Source organism: Sturnus vulgaris, unplaced genomic scaffold (assembly GCF_052056855.1).
Source record: "Sturnus vulgaris isolate bStuVul1 unplaced genomic scaffold, bStuVul1.hap1 Scaffold_84, whole genome shotgun sequence".
Classification (NCBI taxonomy): domain Eukaryota; kingdom Metazoa; phylum Chordata; class Aves; order Passeriformes; family Sturnidae; genus Sturnus; species Sturnus vulgaris.
In genome coordinates, this window is record NW_028276728.1 from 1,372,198 (window position 1) to 1,384,841 (window position 12,644).

The following is a 12,644-nucleotide window of genomic DNA, read 5'->3' on the forward strand; positions in this document are numbered from 1 at the left end:
GGCCCTGCAGCAACACGAGGGCCAGGAGGGCAGTGGGGCAGTGGCACGGGAGCAGCACTGGCAACACCAAGTGCTGCTGCTGCTGGGCACAGCTGCTGTGTCAGCAGTGATCTGCCCCAGCTCTGCACACAGACATTGCTGCTGCAGCTCCAGAGAAGGGATCAAAAGGGGAATTTCTGGTAAAAACTCTGTGGTGAGATCCTTTATTTCTTTGGAAGCTATTAAGAGCACAGCTCCTCATTGACACAGTCTGTGTGTCATAGAAAAGGTGAACAGAAACAAAAACAGAAAAACAAGAAAAATGACATTTCTTAAAGGGCAGTATTAAAAAAATAAAACAAAGGAAATAAAAGAACAAGCCAACATCCAAACCAAAACAATCCAAACCAACAAGTACAATCAAAGACTACTTATATTACAAATGATATGCAGCAATTGGCCAGCAGTTTACTTTTTCTGAAATCGTCCAGTGATCAGTGTCCACACTGCAGCCTTGAGCTCCTGGTTCCTCAGGCTGTAGATGAGAGGGTTCAGGGTTGGAGGCGCCACCGAGTACAGAACTGAGAGGGTCAGCTCCAGGGATGTGGAGGAGATGGAGCGGGGCTTCAGGTAGGCAAATGTGCCAGTGCTGAGGAACAGGGAGACCACGGCCAGGTGAGGGAGGCAGGTGGAAAAGGCTTTGTGCCGTCCCTGCTCAGAGGGGATCCTCAGCACAACCCTGAATATTTGCACATAGGAGAAAACCATGAACACAAAACAGCCAAAGGCTAAGCAGGCACTAACAGCAAGGAGCCCAAGTTCCCTGAGACAGGATTTACAGCAGGAGAGCTTGAGGATGTGTGGGATTTCACAGAAGAATTGGCCCAGGGCATTGCCCTTGCACAGGGGCAGGGAAAATGTATTGGCCGTGTGCAGCAGAGCATTGAAAAAGCCACTGGCCCAGGCAGCTGCTGCCATGTGGGCACAAGCTCTGCTGCCCAGGAGGGTCCCGTAGTGCAGGGGTTTGCAGATGGACACGTAGCGGTCGTAGCACATGATGGTCAGGAGGGAAAACTCAGTTCCAATGAAGAAGAAAAACAGAAAGACCTGAGCAGCACATCCTGCAAAGGTGATGATTCTGGTGTCCCAGAGGGAATTGTGCATGGCTTTGGGGACAGTGGTGCAGATGGAGCCCAGGTCAGTGAGGGCCAGGTTGAGCAGGAAGAAGAACATGGGGGTGTGCAGGTGGTGGCCGCAGGCTACGGCGCTGATGATGAGGCCGTTGGCCAGGAGGGCAGCCAGGGAGATGGCCAGGAAGAGGCAGAAGTGCAGGAGCTGCAGCTGCCGCGTGTCTGCCAATGGCAGCAGGAGGAAGTGGCTGATGGAGCTGCTGTTGGACATTTCTTCACTCTGGGCATGGTGGACAGTTGAAAGAAAACATTGACAAGCTGGGACAGGTTTCCGTGGGTCACTCCTATGCTATTTCTTACATATTCACTGAAAATTCTCTTGGGGAAAATTTCACATTCCTTTTTCTTTTTTATTTTTGAGTTCAGCTTTTTGCTGCTGAGTTACTGCCTCACCTTCAGCATTGCTCTTAGACTGAACACTGGGAAGCCCAGAGAGAAAACAGGGCTCCCTCTGCCCCAGTACAGTCACACCTGCTGGTGACACACAGGTGCCGTTTGCTCATTACACCTGCCACTATTTCAGGGTGATCTCAGTTAAAACATTTTTGAAAATAAAGTGGGCTTTTTGACAACTCATGTTTAAAAATTGTTTTCTTCAAACCCTTCTCTCTTTACTTGTGCACATGGACATCAAGGGATTCAAAGGTTTGCTCCGGCTCTCTGCTGCCTGCAGTTGTGCCTACTGGGAGCTCTTTCTCTCTATCTAAGCTCTGTCCCTGCCAGTGCTCCCAGAGCCCAGCCCAGCCCTGGCGGCTCAGCTCTGCCCTGCACACCCCTCCCAGCACAGGGCACTGCCCAGGGCCATCTCCCTGCCAGCAGGGCCTTAAGGGCAGCTCACACAAACTGAGATGCTGCAAGCCAAGGTGCTGCTGCTGCTGTCTGTAGGCACAGGAGGGTGAGGAGGCACTTTGTGAGGGAGATGGGAGGCAGATGTGCTGATGGCCAGTGGGACAGTGCAGGAGTGTCAGTGACACAGACACACCTGACAGCCCCTTTGCCTTGCCTTGAGGAGAAAGCTGAGAGCAGCCCTGGCCATGCAGCACCATCTCCACAGCAGGAGGAATCTGCCCTGATGGGGGGGGCTCCTTGCACCTCCAACTTCTCCCCACAGTCCATGGGGAGCTGCCAGGCAGGCTGAGAGGTGCCCCTGGCAGGTGGCACATGGCCTGGGCTGGCCAAGAGCCCTGAGGGCTGCAGGAGCTGCTGTGCAGGACAGCCCTGGGCAGCCCTGGCTGCAGCCCCAGCTTCAGCCCCTGCAGCCGTCCCTGGCAGCAGGAGCCATCCTGCCCTGTCCCTCTGACGGTGCCCAGGGCAGACCCGCTCTGCAGCACATCCTCATCTTCCTCCTCCTCCTCTGTCTCAGAGAAACTGGGAGAGTCCTCCTGACACATCCCCCAGGCTGTGGGCTGTGCTGGCTCCAGGAGATCCCTCCAGGAGCACAGGGGACATTGCCCTGCACCCACACACTCACCATGTCCAGGGCTGTGAAGATGTTTCCCCAAGTGCAGTCTCAGCTCAATGTCTTCCCAGTCCCGATTGCCTTGAGCCTGTCTGTGCCTGGCTCCTGTCCCCTCAGTGCCTGCAGGCAGTGCCCTCAGCCCTGCTGGACTGGGAGAGGAGCTGCTCCTCAGCAGAAATGTCTTTATGAAGCTTTTCTTGGTTGCCAGGAGCTGCCTCTGTGCCAGGAGCCCAGCCCAGCTCATCAGCACAGACACAGCACAAGGACTTTAATGACCCTCTCCGGGCATTGGTGCTGAGTCCCTGGACATCAGTCCCTGAGAGGGAGCTTTAGAAACCTCTCAAGAACTCAAATTCAGCTTTAAACTCCAAAGTTTCTTGAAGTTGTAATGGGTCTCAGTGAGGGACACAACTCAGAAATTGTCCCCAGGTTCCAGTTAGAGCTGGAGGCAGTGATCACAGGTGGGGACAAAGAAGGGAAAGATGTCTCTGATGCTGAGCAAACTTGAATGTGTTTCAGGAATCCAAAAGGCCAAGGGCTGAGCCCCAGCCCCTGGCAAGGCAGATCCTGTCCCTCCCTCATTGCTCAGGGCTCTTCCCGGCCCACTGGGCTCTGGGCATGTGCAATGCCAAGGGCAGCACCATGGGGCGGCCCCTGCCAGGCTGCTGAGCAGGGACAAGGAGGCAATGAGGCCCCAGCACAGCAAGGCTCACTTGTCCCCTGCTGGCCTCAGGCCCAGGGCCAGCCTGCATGGCCCAAGTGCTGCAGGAGTTGGCTGTGTCAGGGCCTTTCAGCTGCTGCCCATCCCTGTGCCCTCTGCAGCCCAGGCTGTCCTACGGTGTCCATGCCCTGCGCCTCTGTCCCTGCAGGCTGTCGTCATCCCCCGGCTGCCCCACCTCGCTGGCCCCTTCCTTTGCTGACAGCTCTGCCTCCTGCCTGCCTCTGCCTGGGCACACAAAGCCTTGGCCTTGATGCCAAAAGGGGTAACTCAAGTTTTACTGTCCCTGTGAACTTTCACCAGAGAAACAAGGCATGCAGGGGCTGCTTTCCCTGCAGGGACTGCCAGAAGAGAAGAAGAAGACATCTGGCTCATGGGGGCGGTGACAGAAGAAACAAGGATTGAATTGGGTGCTTGGGGTGGGTTTTATAGGAATGGGTAAATTGTAATAGATGTGTAATGACTGAATATACGCCACACACTTATAGAATAATGTGTGCATGTAACGTTAGGAGTTATCCCACATTGGACCTCAGGCCTGAAAAAAATGATGTCCTTTTTAACATCAAATTAGTGTTAGGGTGTCCTATTCTGATATTTTGGAGATTTGGTGACAGCTGGGCCTCACAAAACCAAGGAGTCAAATATTCCACTATGGAACCTCAAGGAACAAAGGGGCCTTTTGACACTGTGGGAGCTCATGGAACCAAAATCCATTTTGACAGAATGGGACCACATGGAACTTATGGTCCACTGTGACACGGCAGATCCAGGGAGACCATTGTGACACTGAGAAACCTCCTGGAACCAAAAGTCCATTGTGACAGAGAAAGGCCTCATGGAACCAAGGGGCCATTGTGACACCGCAGATCCAAGGAGGCCATGGTGACACTGTGGAACCTCCTGCAACCATGGGTGCATTGTGACACTGTGGGACCTCACAGAGACAAGGAGTCCAATGTGACACTGCAGGGCCTCACAGAACCAAGGTGACCATGTTATAGCACAGAACCTCATGGAACAAATGGTCCATGGTGACACTGCAGAATTATTGCTGAGAGTATGAAAGCTCATGGAACCAGAAGTTCATTGTGACCAAGGGGCCATTGTGACACTGTGGATCCAAGGAGACCATTGTGACACTGAGGAACCTCATGGAACCAAAGATCCATTGTTACACTGTGGGGACTCATGGAACCAAAGGTCCATTGTGACATTGCCGGGCCTCATGGAACAATGGAGACTATTATGAAAACGAATCACAGAGGCAATGAAGTTGGGAAAGACATTTGAAATCATCATGTCCAACCTAACATCACTTCATCAGCTAAACCATGGCTCCGTGTGCCATGTGCAGTCTGTTTTTAAATGCCACCAGAGACAGTGACTCCAGCACCTCCCTGGGCAGAAGATTCCAGTGCCAAATCACTCTCTGAGTGAAGAATTTTTCTCCTGATGTCAAACCTAAACTACCCCTGGCTCATCTTCAGACTGTGTCCTCTCACTATGTCAGTGGTTGCCTGGGAGAAGAAACTGACCCCCACCTGACTCCAACCTCTGTTCAGGGAGTTGTAGAGAGCCCCACTGGAGACCATTGTAGCCATTGGGGCCATTGTAGAACAGCAAGGCCTCATGGAATCAAGGGGACCACAGTGACAGTGTGGGGCTCCATGGGAAGAAGGGACCATTCTGACACCATGGAACCAAGGAGATTTTTGTTGCAGTCCAGGGCATCATGGTACAAAGGAGACCATTTTTACAATGGTTTGAGGCTTTCTGAAAGTCAAGGGCTATTGTGGCATTTTGGGGCATTTTGGAAACAAGGAGACCCTAGTGACACTGTGGGGTCTCATGGAATCAATGGTCTGTTGTGACACTGCAGGGCCCTATGGAATCATGGAGACTATTGTGACACTACAGGGGATGCCTTGGAGTGGCTACCTAGAACAGAGGCTAGACAAGGTTAAGAGAATAAAGTGAGTATTTATTAAAGGCCTTCAATAGATTCACCTTGGGCAGTCAAAAGCCTCCTAGAGGCTACACCCAAGATGGACAGTGGTGATGAGTTTTTCAGACAGATTTAAGTTTGGTTCATTTGGTATCAGAGGTTAATCCTCCAATTACAGCTTCAGGCAATGAAGCCATATTCCCTGTTTTCTCAGCCCTGAACTCACTTTTGTTGATATTTTTCAGAGCCTGAGGCTGTAGGGTGTCCTTAAGTTTCAGGCTAGAGGAATTGTTTTGTCTGACCAAAATGTGAAGACAGTTAACTAACATTTTGTATGGAGTTTAGAGTTATGCACTATTGAGTATAAGATTTGAAAAATAGAAAGGCTAAAATCTTAAGGCATCACAGGCCTCATTGAACCAAGGGGCCACTGTGACACTTTGTGGCCTCATGGAACCAAGGAGACCCTTCTGACATTGTGAGTCCCCACGGAACCAAGGGTCCATTGGGATACTGTGGCACCAAGGAGACCCCTGTGACACTGCAAGGGCTCATGGAAACAAGGGAGCTTTGTGACATTGTGCAGCCCCAGTGAAACAAGAGGCCAGTGTGACACAGCTGGGCCTCATGGAACCAAGGATCCAATATGACACAACCATGGTGGCACTGCAGGACCACATGGATCCAAGGGAACAGGTAGCAGGTCTGCTTGGCTTGGCCTGACTGGTCCAACTGCCCTTGGCATCTTGAGGGTCTCTTCTCATGTGCCCCTGAAACCCTGGGCTTTCCTTCACATGGAAAAGAACTGTCCTTCTCATCCAGGCACCCCTTGCCAAAATGAGATTTCCCCCTCCAAAATTCTCAATATCTGTGATTGCTCCCAAACAAAAGTTGCCATTTCCAACATTCTGGCTGCCCTTGGCTTCCTTGGGACTGGGTCTCACCAGTCTTCAAACACTGGGGCTCCATGCTTTCCTTCCTATGGAAAAGAACCATCCCTCCTGTACAGGTACCCATGGCGAAAATTGGTGCTTTTCCTCCAGAATTCCTATCTGCAAGGGTTTCTCCAAGACAGAAACTGCCAGGACAGTCATATCTGTCTGGCCTTTGCCTCTGGTGGCTGCAGTTCCTGAGGCCATGAAACACGGGGGATTCATGGATTCCTTCCTGTGGAGACCATGGTGAAAGTGTGGGGCCCCATGGAGAACCATGGAGACCATTGTGACACTGTGGGGCGTTCTGAAATGAAAGGGCCATTGTGACACTGTGGGGACAGCAGGGATCCAAGAGATTATTGTGACACTGTGGTGACCCTGTGGAACCATGGACATTATTGTGGCACTGCTGGGCTGTATGGAAGCAAGGGACCATTTTGACACTGTGGGATCTCATGGAACCAAGGACATCACTGTGGCCCTGCTGGGCCGCATGGTGCCAAGGGCCCAGTGTGAAGCAGCAGGGCTTTGTGGAACCAAGAGGCCATTGTTGCATTCCAGGGCCTGGTGCAAGCCCAAGGGCCCTTGTGATCCTGCAGGGCACCGTGGATCCATGGAGACCATTGTGGCATTGCAAGGCCCCACGGAATCATGGAGACCATTGTGACACTGTGGGGAACCAAAGGGCCATTGTGACCATGCAGGGCCTCATGGCAGCAAGGGACCATTGTGACACTTCAGAAGCAAGGAGAGTATTGTGGAAGTCTGAAGCCCCATGGAATTAAGGCGAGAGCTCAGGAGATAAAACCCACTCGTGTCAGCTGAGCTGTGTGACTCTGCAGGGCCAGGACGTTCCAGCAGGTGTGTGCTGCTGTGCCAGTCCCCTGGCAGGGATCTCAGACAGGCAGGTGCAGCACTGAGGAGCTTGGTCTGTGGCCTTGGTGGCATGGCCAGTGTGAGAAGGTGCCCCAGGGCTTTGAGCATCCCTCCAGCCTCTTGCATCAGCCACTTCCAGACCTGGGCTCTCACCCCAGTGTCTTGGTCTATTTGTTCTGTGCTTATCTCCTTCCTCCTGCCCATTTCAGCACTGCTCTAGGGGCAGCATCAGCCCTGCCCGGGCTCCCTCCTCATCCAGCCCTTGGCAGAGCCCAGAGCAGGGCTCTCTGTGACCCCTGGCACAGGATGTGGGTGCTGGGACTGGACACTGAGGTGTGGAGTGGACACTCTGGTGGGGAACATTTGCCCACCCAAAACACTCCCTGTGCTGTGCCGTGTCTGATGAGGGGATGTGGGGCCTGTGCTGGCCAGGGGGGCTGTGCTGCCTCAGGGACAAATGACAGGCATGAGCCACAGCACAACGACCAGGAGGTGGAAGTGAGGACAAGCTACAGAGGAGGAATTCAGAAATCTGCCCTGAGCGTGTGTTCATGTGTTCAGGAAAGGCAAAGCCCAGCTGGAGCTGATGGAGGCTGCAGGCAACACCCAGAGCAAACTCAATTCATGGCTGTGTTAGAATTCAAAATGCAAGAGCCTGTAAGACAAAGCTTAGAATTAAACACAGTTAAGTAGAGATAGCTTTAGCTTTGGAATTTAAGATCTAGAAGAAATAAAGGTACTTACAAAGGGAACAAGAAGTTTTAGAGTGCAGCAATGTAAGTTTGTGTGTCAGGATATAATTGTCTAAGAAAGTTCACTCTGTATTATGGGTCAGTAAGGCGAAATATCTTAGTATTGAATTAGAAACCTAAATATCTCTGTTAACAGTGTTTTATTGGTTCATAAATCCTGAAAAGACCTTGTAGCCATAAGTCTTCTGACTTCTAAGCCATGCTGTGAACATCTGTAAGACAAACTTACCCTTTCTGCCTGGAGAGAAAATTAAAAAAACAAATCACACTTTCTAAAGCAACTCTGAAGTCCTGTCTCTCTGTTTCATTCAGAAAAGAAAAAATCCCCACCAAAAAATTGTAACATAAAAATAATAAGCCCACACTTTAAAAACATGTCTTAAAAAAAACAAACCCACATTTTAAAAATATAATGTAATTACAATAAACCCACACCTGGGGACACTTTCTCAGTCATGTCCCTCAGGGGGACCCTTTAGAACTTCAGGAAACTTTGGACTCTGAATCTGACTTTGAATTCTTGAGAGGTTTCTTTTCCTCCTTGACCCTATTTTTGCCTACCTGACATCATTGTCATCAATTTTCTGCTCTAATTCAACCCTTGGGAGACTTTCTCCTTCATATTTATCAGTGGGACTCACTAAAATAAGAGAAACTTTGGAGTTTGGATCTAACTTTGAATTCTTGAGAGGTTTCTTCAGCTCCCTCTCAGGGACTGATGTTCAGGGCCTCAGCCCCAACCCCGAGAGGGTCATTAAAGTCCTTGTGCTGTGTCTGTGCTGCTGAGCTGGGCTGGGCTCCTGGCAAGGGCAGCGCTGCAGAGAGAGAGCCAATATTTCTAAAATATTATTTGGAGCACCTTGGCAGCACCAAATGCACCACGGGGCTCACTGGGATCAAGCAAGTCCTGACAAACAATGGTTCTGCAATGATTTCCCTCTGGTCCAGTGCAGTTCATTAGGAAGATTTTCAACACCAGATATGGAGAAATATTTGAAAGAACTTCTTAAAAATATCCATTCCTATTTTCAAGGGCGTATTTTATTACTGTTCTCTTTAGAGCAGAGGTGATTGCAGCATTCTGTGATTGATGTTGATCCAGGGTCTCTCCTCAGAAGGTCTGGCAAAGAGGAGTTTTGTATTTTTGGTTTTTTTAAAGCAATCTAAAACTCCTAATGTTCCCCACTGCAAACAGACACACTCCTCAGGTGTGTGCCAGCCCAAGGTTCCACCAAAACCACTGCAGAGCTGCCCTGGGCCAGCTGTGAGGGTGGATGTTGGGGGTACACAGAGACACACTGAGGACATTCCAGGATGTACTGGGAGTGATACTGGGCCATACTGGGGCAAACTGGGGATAATGTGAGTAATACTTGGACAAACTAGGGACACTGGGAACACTGTGGGGAAGACTGGCAGACACTGGCACATACTGTGGATGACACTGGGGGGAACTGGAAGGGACTGGGCATGAACTAAGGTGTACTGGGAGAGACTGGAGAGTACTGGTAGGGCCTCGAGGGGCAGTGGGAATGGACTGGGCTGTGTTAGGGATGAACTGGGCTGTACAGGAAGGGCCTGGTGGTGCACTGGGATTCTCCTGGGCTGTACTGGGGATGAACTGGGCTGTACTGGGAAGGCTTGAATGGTCTGTTCCTGCCTATGCCACCTCCCATTTGTCGAGGCTCCCGCCCATCATCGCCCGCAGCCAATCAGCTCCAGAGATCGTGGCATCATGGGCGGTGCCTAGACTCGACGCCATCTTTTCTTTTTGCCTATAACTCCCATCATGCCCCACACACCAGTTGAGCCCCATTGGAGCCGGGAGTAAAACACCCATCATGCACCGCGCTCCCCAGCACCCCGGTATCTGCCCCCGACATGTCCCGTAAGTGTCCCCCAGAGCCTCCAGGATTCCTAAGGTCCCCCTCAGCGCCCATTCGGGACCACCCCAAAAGCATCCCCAGATCCTATGGAAGCTCCCAACCCCACAGATTCCTGTTACAGTCACTTCTGGGAGTTCAACTTCTGTCATTCCCTGGGTCCCCCAGAGTCCCTCAGAACACAGGTCTGTGCCTAAAACTCCTGTCCTTCCCTGCGCCCTAAAGAGCCCGGTTAGAGCTTCCCAAGCTCCCCCCAAGTGCTCCCAAACCGTTCACGTTCCCTCCTGAGCACCTCAAGTTGCGACTGGGACGCAAAAGTGTCCCCCAGGTGCCTTCCCGGACCCCCAAACATCCACTTCCTGGACTACAGCTCCCATCATGCTCTGCGGTTCCCATAGAGTGCTATTGCAGCCGTGACTTCATCTCCCAGCATGCACCGCGCCCCACCGAGAGACATTGTAGCTGCACCTACAACTCCCATGATGCTCCGCGGCCCTATTGAACCGTGTTATACCTGTGCCTACAACTCCCATCATCCCCTGCGCCCCAGAGAGCCCCATTCGAGCCCCCCAAGTGCCCGCCCGGACCCCAAATGGCCCCAGATTCCCCTCCCTGACCCCCAAGTGCCCCCCTGGACCCGCAAGGGCTCCCCTGGACTTCAAAGTTTCGGTCAGAATCCTTAAGTGACCACCTGGCTACCTGAAGTGTCCTCCAGACTCTCAAGTTCTCTCTAAATTCCCTCCCCAGACCCAAAACTTCCTGAAATATAACCCAGAACATATCTTCATGGGCCCCAAAGTGGCCCTGTTTTATCCTGTCTGTGAAAATGATTAAAAAGATGAGAAAGGGATTAACATAGGACTAATTGTCATGAACAGGGAGAAATCAATGCCCAATAGCGACCAATTAATTAATGAAGTGAATTGTGTTACTTAGAATGAATGACCATTAATTTTTCTGATTGTTAAAAATGCATAGATTTTTTCATATAAATAGAAAAATTAGATATAAAAAAGTAATAATAGTATTACAAAAGTAAAAGCGTAATTATACTTTTATGACTTAATTAAATTACAATATTAATAATAAATTTATAGAGGGGTTTTTATGTTTTAGGATGGCAGTCCCAGCTAGGCAATGTCAGACATGGTGAGGCTGGGGGTGAGGAGCAGCTTGTCCAAACAGGGTTGGCCTGCAAGGGGCTCATTCTTCTGCAAGCCCAGACCTCCTAAGGAGACATTCAGCACCAAGATCACTTAAGGAATGCTTCAGTCAGCCCTTCTCTGAACTGAAAAATAAAAATAATATGGCCTTGATCAAAACCAAAATTCCTTCTCTTCTCACTGGCAAGGCAAGCTCTGTCTCCTGCTGTTCACAAACAGAGAAGGGCTGGAGGGAGATGTGGTGCTCAGAAGCTGTTTGGGGTACAGTGACCATGAAATAATGCAGTTTTTTAATATTCTGTGAAAGAAGGTGGGTCATCAACAAAACTTCTACACTGGACCTACAGAGAGCAGACTTTGGCCTATTCAGAATGCAGAATTGGGGATAATTGAATTGGGTTTTTTTAAGGGGAAGAGCTCTTAAAGGATTCCAGGAAGAATGGAGACACTTCAAGAAAGGAATCTTGAAGGAGCAGAAGCAGCCTGTCCCTCACTTTCCTCACAGATGAAAGTGAGCTAGAGAGGAAAATAACTGGCCTGGCTAGGCAGGGAGCTTTTACCAGGAAGTCATGGAGAAAATAAGGTGCATTACCTTTGGACAGAGGAGCAGTCAACTCAGGAAACATTTAGAGAAGTTGTTAGGTCATGCAGAAAGAAAATCAGAGGTGAAAGCTCAAATGAGGAGTTAACCTGGCTGCTTCTGTGAAGGATAACAAAAATGATTTTATAAATGCATTAATGGCAAAAGGAGAACCACAGAAAATCTCCATTCCTTTTTGGGGGGGGATGTGCTTACCAAAGATGAGGAAAAGGCTGAAGTATTCAACCCCTTCTTTGCCTGTCTTTTCAACAATAAGACAAGTCATCCTCAGGACAAGTGTTCTCCTGAGCTGGTAGATGGGGACAGGGAGCAGAACAGACCCCTGGAATCCAGGGGGAAGCAGCTGGGGACCTGCTGAGCCACTCAGATGCTCACAGGTGTCTCTGGGACCAGATGGGATCCATCCCAGGGGGATGAGGGAGCTGCTGGATGAGCTGCCCAAGGTGCTCTCCATCATTTCTCATCAGTGCTGGCTCAGCAGGGAGGTGCCAGAGGACTGGAGGTGCCAATGTGAGCCCATGCCCAAGAAGGGCTGGAAGGAGGATGTGGGGAACTGCAGGCCTGTCAGCCTGACCTGGGTGCCTGGTGAGGTGATGGAACAGATCACCTTGAGTGCCATCACAGGGCACCTCCAGGATGGCTGAGGGATCAGAGCCAGCCAGCGTGGATTTCAATATCTGCATTGATGATCTGGATGAGGGCATGGAGTGCAGCTTCAGGAAATGTGCAGATGGCACCAAGCTGGGTGTGAGTGTGGATGTGCTGGAGGGTAGGAGGGCTCTGCAGAGGGACCTGGACAGGCTGGATCCAGGGCTCAAATCCAACAAGGTGAGGTTTAACAAGACCAAGTGCTGGGTCCTGCACTTTGGCCACAACAACCCCTGCAGTGCTCCAGGCTGGGGACAGAGTGGCTGGACAGCAGCCAGGCAGAAAGGGACCTGGGGACACTGATGGACAGCAGGCTGGACATGAGCCAGCAGTGTGCCCAGGTGGCCAAGAAGGCCAATGGCAGCTGGCCTGGATCAGGAATGGTGTGGCCAGCAGGAGCAGGGCAGTGATTCTTCCCCTGTGCTCAGCACTGGTTTAGCAGCACCTCAAGTGTTGTGTCCAGTTCTGGGCCCCCAATTTAGGAAGGACATG

General features: G+C 51.0%; 1 protein-coding gene across 1 annotated transcript; it reads right to left on the reverse strand.

Annotated features, from left to right (window-relative positions):
* Nucleotides 1–444: 444 nt before the first annotated feature.
* On the reverse strand, nucleotides 445–1,035 carry LOC148217445 (olfactory receptor 14J1-like). The gene has a single exon (XM_088158632.1). It carries the CDS (start codon nucleotides 1,033–1,035, stop codon nucleotides 448–450), a length of 588 nt encoding a protein of 195 aa, XP_088014758.1. The 3' UTR covers nucleotides 445–447.
* Between the last annotated feature and the right edge of the window lie 11,609 nt (nucleotides 1,036–12,644).